Source organism: Silurus meridionalis, chromosome 10 (assembly GCF_014805685.1).
Source record: "Silurus meridionalis isolate SWU-2019-XX chromosome 10, ASM1480568v1, whole genome shotgun sequence".
Classification (NCBI taxonomy): domain Eukaryota; kingdom Metazoa; phylum Chordata; class Actinopteri; order Siluriformes; family Siluridae; genus Silurus; species Silurus meridionalis.
The window spans coordinates 20,232,566-20,239,510 of record NC_060893.1 but is presented as its reverse complement, the minus strand read 5'-3'; the positions used below and the strand labels follow the sequence as shown (position 1 = coordinate 20,239,510).

General features: G+C 37.8%; 1 protein-coding gene across 1 annotated transcript; it reads left to right on the top strand.

The window, feature by feature from the left end:
* Positions 1-2,367: 2,367 nt before the first annotated feature.
* On the top strand, positions 2,368-6,492 carry sowahab (sosondowah ankyrin repeat domain family member Ab). Its single transcript, XM_046858711.1, has one exon. It carries the CDS (start codon positions 2,937-2,939, stop codon positions 4,332-4,334), a length of 1,398 nt encoding a protein of 465 aa, XP_046714667.1. The 5' UTR covers positions 2,368-2,936; the 3' UTR covers positions 4,335-6,492.
* Positions 6,493-6,945: the final 453 nt, after the last annotated feature.

Below are 6,945 nucleotides of genomic sequence, written 5' to 3'. Positions count from 1 at the left end.
CTCTGTTTCAGGCCCCTGCTGAAATAATTGTAAAATCATAGTTGTTTTCTATTTGCTCAGGTGTCCTCGATATCTGATATCAAGCCACTCTGAATATTCTCAGTATTTCTGTCGTGATTCTGATTTCTCTTATTGGTCAGATTTCTGTCACTTCAGATATAAAAGATCTCGTTGATTTTCTCCCAGAATCAAAATTTTTCTAAAAATTCTCAGCAGTCACACGTAACTTATTGGAAAGAAGCTGTTAAGGACTTTAAGCTTTATTTAATTGAAGCTTCTGCATTAGGATTCTGTTGTTGGACACATTAAACTGACAGTCAGGTGATCATGTTGAGGGAAACAGGACACACCTCTGATCAAGAGAGTGAGTCATTAAAATGGGTAGAAAATCAGAGAGGGGGTTTACATTCACATTCGCACTTTATCCAGAGCAATTCACAGTTTTATCGTTTATACAACTGACCAGTTGAGGGCGGGGTTAAGGGCCTTGCTTGAGGGTCCTGCAGTCGGCAGCTCGGTGGTGCAGGGATCTGAACTCGATAGCTTCCAAAACAGGAGATCAATATCTTAACCACTGAGCTGCAGCTTCCTGTTTAGTTTTTTTTTACGTTATGTGTCAGACGCCATTATCCAGAGCAACTCATAAATATTCATTATATAACTTATAAGAGTTCAGAGCCTCGCTTAAGTCTCTCCAGCAGCTTGGTGGTGCAGGGATTTGAACCCATGACCTACCATCAGCAGCCTTTTGATTGAGCACTTGTTATACAGTGCATTATTTCATTTTTATCATTTTTACAAATGTTTTCTACACGGCAGTGTGACGGATGAGAAATCACTTGTTTTCGAGCTGCTATTAATGCATTATGTTAAGCCTATTATATATATATACTTTTTTTTTTTTACCTCCACTCAGTGAAGGATGTTTCTGATTTTAAAATTATACAAAGTTACAGTAAATATTGGCCGTGTGGGGGGTTAAATTTTAAATAAATATTAATGTATTATTATTATTTATATGGTGCAATGAAATTACGTTTCAAGCCCTTAAAGTGACAGATACTTTAACACTTAAAATAGGATCAATCGAGAAAACAAAGGCAAAAGTGGGAAGAAAAAAGTTCCGGTTGAATTGTATAATGTCGAGTTTTGTGACAAATTCCATATTACTGTGAATGAATTAAAACGGAGAAGAAATGGGATTTGAAATCTGAGTGTACTTTAGATTGTGTAATGTTTTGTTCATTTCTTTCATTCCATTCATTTAAATTATTTTCAGCGAAACAACACGCATTAAACCCAGACTTTCGGTATCTACACCACCTTCTCAGACTATTGTAGGAGTTTAGTCTGTGCCTTTTTCCTCAACAATGAACTTTTGAACTTTGTCCAGCCCTGAAAGTTCTGTGGTGAGGGAACGTTAGACGTTGTGTTACCGTGCCTTTTTATACAATCTCTATTTTGAAGGATTTTCATGACCCCAGTGGAGCGAACAAAAATATAGGCCTGATGTTTATAGGTTTATTAGTGCAAGCTGTTTTCAGCTACAGTGAGCTGCTGTATTTATTGCTCCTCTTGCCAGGTGTTCTGTAGGTCTGTTTAAAACTGTGAGTGAATGTAATGAATCATACACGAATTACGGCTTGTTTTTATGGTTGTATATCAATAAACTACAGCTTATGAGCTCCGTTTTATGTGTAGTAAAGGAGTTCAATCTGTACATTTCTTATAAAATAAAACTGAACAAATACACTAAGGTTTGTTTCTTTCGATTATTTGTGTGCATATAAACAATTTGGGGGATTTTATTATGGTTGCCAGATTTTCAATATTATTTATTTATATCTCATCTGTTTATGCACCTGTAGAGAAATGGTTGAGGATATTAATATACAGATGCTTTGTTTTAAGAAATCTGTATATCAGTTTGGTTTGTGGAATGCATACAAAGTTTTATTTACAATATTGCCAAAGTATCACAGAAAAACATGGAGTATGTGGAGGGGAAAAAAAGCTGGTCCCGAATTAACACATCTGCTGATAGATGTGTAAATATATATTTTGAAACAGAATAGAAATTGATATTAATTAAAATAATGATCAGAGTAATTGTTTTTCTAAATTATTCCTAGATTTAGAATTGTTTCTAGATTTGGTGCACAGGTTTAAAAAAAATATATATTTAAATACAACAAAAAATATATTATTTTTTAACTTTTCGTGCATTTGACTGAAACTGTTATGCAACTCTATTCTGTGCACGCGCATTCCTGAGCCATAGTCAGTGCGCGCTCACGAGGTCGGGGTTCTCTGCCAGGAAACTGAAAGTGAGAGGACAGGAAGTAAGAGATTTGTGCTGAGAAGATCCTAGAGATAAAGAAGGAGGGAAAGCTGTTAAGGTTTTTTTTTTCTTCTACTGAATAAAACATTTGTCTTATTCAAGGATTAAAGATTGTATGAAACTATATGACGCTAATAGTGATGATGATGATGATGACGATGATGATGATGATGATGATGATGATGATGATGGCACTGATACCATCACCATCATGATTCGTTATTTAGATATAATTTCCTTTTACCTTAAATATTAGTCCAGAATTATAACCAGTGCAAAATATTTCAATAAGAAATCCTGACTTTGCAAGTTTACTGCCTTTTTTTTCCAGAAGTGTAAATTTGTTACTTGTTAAACTTTTGGACGTTTCTGTAGTTAGTTTTGTAGTTTATTCTGCAACAATAAAACAAAGAGACGATCAATCAGTCGGGAGCGCGCATTCTCAGGGCTCCATTCAGCTCAATGCGCGCTCACGCGGTCGGGGGAAACTGTGCCAGGAAACAAGTTGTGGAGAACCGGAAGCAGCAGGTTGTTGGAGAAAACATCCCGAAGATAAAAGGGAATAGAAGAAGGAATAAAGGCTTTGATCTTACCCATGGATCAAGTCGAAATGAACATGGCACTGACGCAGGATGCGGTTTTGGCGTTTCTAAAGGCGCGCTCCGGGAAAGTCAGGAACGCGGAGCTCCTGAGCGCGTTCACGGCGCACATCAGCTGCAGCGAGCACGAGCAAAGAAAACACAACCGGGATCTGTTCAAGAGTTTCATCAACAACGTGGCCGTCGTGAAACGGGTCGACGGTGTGAAATACGTCGTGCTGAAGAAGAAATACCAAGAGATGATCAATGAAGGACAGCCGTCCATAGCATCCTCATCATCATCATCATCATCATCATCATCATCATCATGCACAACACATCAGAGCTGCTTTTCCAAATGCGAGTTTCTTCCTATAACCAGTGCAGATGTTGTAAATAACAATTCATGGTTTCACACGAATCTAAATGGCTCCATTAAACCAACAAACCAGCTTCAATTGAAATCAGATGAATCTGAAGCTCTGGTCACTTCACCCAACCAGGAGCAATCATGGATCGCTCAGCTACTTAAAGTACCGAATAATACCAGAAACCACAAAATGGGGTCTGTTTTCGCTGTCGTGACAATAAAATCGCCTCCTTGTTGGCGGTCCGAGGAGATAAAAAACGACCACGGAATCCGTGCACGTCCTCAGAGATTCCAGAGTCCACCACGTGAGGACGTAAAAACCATCCTCCGAATGGAGGAGAGTTCACCTTACCCAAATCATGAACCTGATCTGAGCAAATTGCCAGGAATGGAAAGGAGACCGATGGCAGCGCCAGAACGAGGAAACAAAGTAGATCCACCAGGTTTCGGTGGTAAGGTCTTGCCTGTGTTTGGTCTGGAGCCACAAGAACATGAGTGGCTTGTAAAGTCAGCAACAGGATGCTGGAGTCAAGTCTACAGCCTCCTGCTGCAGGACATCCACCTGGCGGAGAAAAGGAGCTTCATATCTGGATTTACGGCACTTCACTGGGCCGCTAAACACGGAAACAGCAAAACGGTGCGCCGAATCCTTGACGTCGGGGAAAAGGTTGACGTGAACGTCAAGAGCTTCGATGGTTACACGCCTTTGCATCTTGCCGCCATTCACAGCCACGAATCGGTCTTATACGTACTGGTGCGTGAATACGGCGCAAACTTCAACATACGTGACAACAGTGGCAAAAAGGCCCATCAGTACCTGAGCAAAGACCTCCCTGCTGAGGTGAAAGCGCTGCTCGGAGACCCTTCTGCCTCCGGTCCAGTTACGGGTGATCAACACCTTCCAGAGTGGTCTACAAACCCTAACACATTCACTAAACTCTTTCAAGGCAGCCTGGGACGCAGGAAGAAATCCAAACATCGATTAAGCTTCCGCTTCCTCGGTGATGACCAGGAGAACAGGAAAGACTGGACGTCCAACCACTAACTCGAGGAGTTTTGGAGTTTGAATGCACTTGAATAGATGTTTGCATTAACATGTCACTTTCGAGTTAAATTTCTAGATATTTTGAGCTTTTCTAATACATTTACACAGAATTTCCAGCTCTAAGTTTGTTCAATCAGCTTAATCACATTTCTGTGGTGGAACGAGATTTGTTATAATCAACGCCATTTTACTTAACGATCTAAAACCTCAGATCGTTATTTTAACACCTGTAAAAATAAGTCTGTAGTGCCAGTGGTTTTTTTTGTAACAGTCCAAAAAACCTCCATGGGGAAGAAAGTGTTCATGACTGAGGACTTTGTTCTTCACATTGTAATATGCTGTTTGAAAATGTTAAGTATAACAAGACACCCTACAATTTCTTGTTATTCAGCCTCGCTGTAGGACCATTTACAACCACACCACGTTCCACTGTTGCGTATAAACTGCCCAATGCACTTCAATAGACTTTTACATTAGTATTTGTTGTTAAGTAACAGCCGACAGTGAACTTAAGTAGACCTTCACCAGAACTTACTGTATTTTCATTCTTTTTTTCTTTATTTTATTTATGATTGTCAGAGGATATTGTATTGTATCGTCTTGTGTCTTTTTTAAAGGTGAATTTGGAGCTCTAAATCAGTGGTCCCCAACCCTCGGGCCCCAATTGGGTCAATTGTTACCGGGCCGCACAGAAAGAATACATAACTTACATTATTTCCGTTTTATTTATTATCTGATTCTAAACGGTTTTCTTTTGGAAAATGATCGGATTCTCTCCACCACATCTGTCTATGACTCAGTCTTGATGCATGTCATGATGCCTCGGTCACATGTCTTACCTCCATCCTCTACCTTCTTAAAGGGGCTCCGGCCAGTAACACATAATAGTAAAACCCCTAAGCAAGCAAAATTAACAAAAAAACAACACAGTGGATTTACGTTTATTATTATATTTAGAAATTAACAGTTTTTATGCGGTCGTGTCGTTTTATTGTGTTGTATTTATCTGCAAAAAAGGTTGGGGGCCACTGCTCTAAATGGCCCCTAGGTATGTCCCTGGTTCATGCCCAGTGTTCTATGGATAAACCACAGATTCACCACCATCCTGAGCACTTCTGTAGTGATATTTAGATTTTCATAAAGCTGAGAGTAGAAAAAGACTTTATATTAATCTGCACTGATGTGAAGGAACTTCCCAGTAAAGCCAATGCACTTGATTAGTCTCAGACTAATATACACACCATAGCCTGTATTTAAAAATGTATTAATATTTATTGATTTTTGGTAGCAAAGATAATATTTTGTTTAGATGTTTAGATTGTGAGAAACGTGTGTATAACCCTTTTAAAAATCCATCACTTTCAGGTTTGATTTAATAAGTTATAATCATAAGCTTTTAATAATATGCTCGAGTTCTGGGTAATGATATTTTTCTGGGGTTTCCCCCCGATTCTACTTGTCCTCTACACACATGATGTTACAGATATGCACATGGTGCAGTACATTTTATTAACTGACTTGAGGATCATACTTTAGGTAATTTAAAAAAGAAATGAAAGTGTATTTCAGTATAGATATTACACACTTATCTTGTTTACAGTACGATTTGTTTGACACCTGTCTTTGTCCCTGATTGTGATTGTAGTGATTGTGTTTGCAAATTACAAAAGTGTGTGTTGTTTGTGCGTGTTTGTAGTGCAAAAATGATGGTGGGTTTCCTTTTTTTTGTTGTTTTTGTTCACTTGATCTCGTCCTTGAGCAATTCAATGTTTTAGTCTTAATGGCTAAACTGGTGCGTGAGTGGGTTTCAGCCCAGTGTTGGGCCCAAGATCTTAAACCTTTTAACTATGTAGATATATAATTATAATATATTCTGGACTGTAATAGAGGAATAGATTTGAAGTTTAGAAATGGTATATTTCACAAAATTGCTTTTATAACACTTGATTTTTGTAACTGGTGATGAATTCAAGACTAGACATTAACTCTTTTTTCTTGTTTGCTTTATAGTTTTTAAATAAGGGAAATTCCTGAAGACAGTTTATTATCTTTACAGTTGGAGTAGAAATCCTGTGGATAGTTTCTTCATTATGAATGACTACTTGCTCATTCGTGTCTTGAGGGATTGTGTGTGTGTGTGTGTGTGTGTGTGTGTGTTTGTGTGTGTGTGGGGGTGCTGATTGTATTGGAATAAAAGAACAAGTCAGTGTGTGTGGGTTTTCGGAATGTGGTCTGTGAATTAATTACATTTTGCTTTGCATCTATGAATGAACTTCCTAAACTTTATTTTGCACAATATTTTGCTTTGAAATCATTAAACTGAACACATAACATTTTATACTATTGCCATATCAAATCCAACATTAGACCTCAGAGTAACTGTTAACATTATATATATATATATATATATATATATATATATTATATCAACAAGCTACTATTTCACTTGTTTATTTATAGTCTTTATAAGCTTTGAACACTATACAACAATCAGCTATAATATTATAGAGATAATAAGAGTAGATCAGTGGTTAAGACATCAGAAGGGTTTGAGTTTAAATACTAGCTCCACTACTTAGGGCCCTTGATGTTAACATGTTAACAATATAAC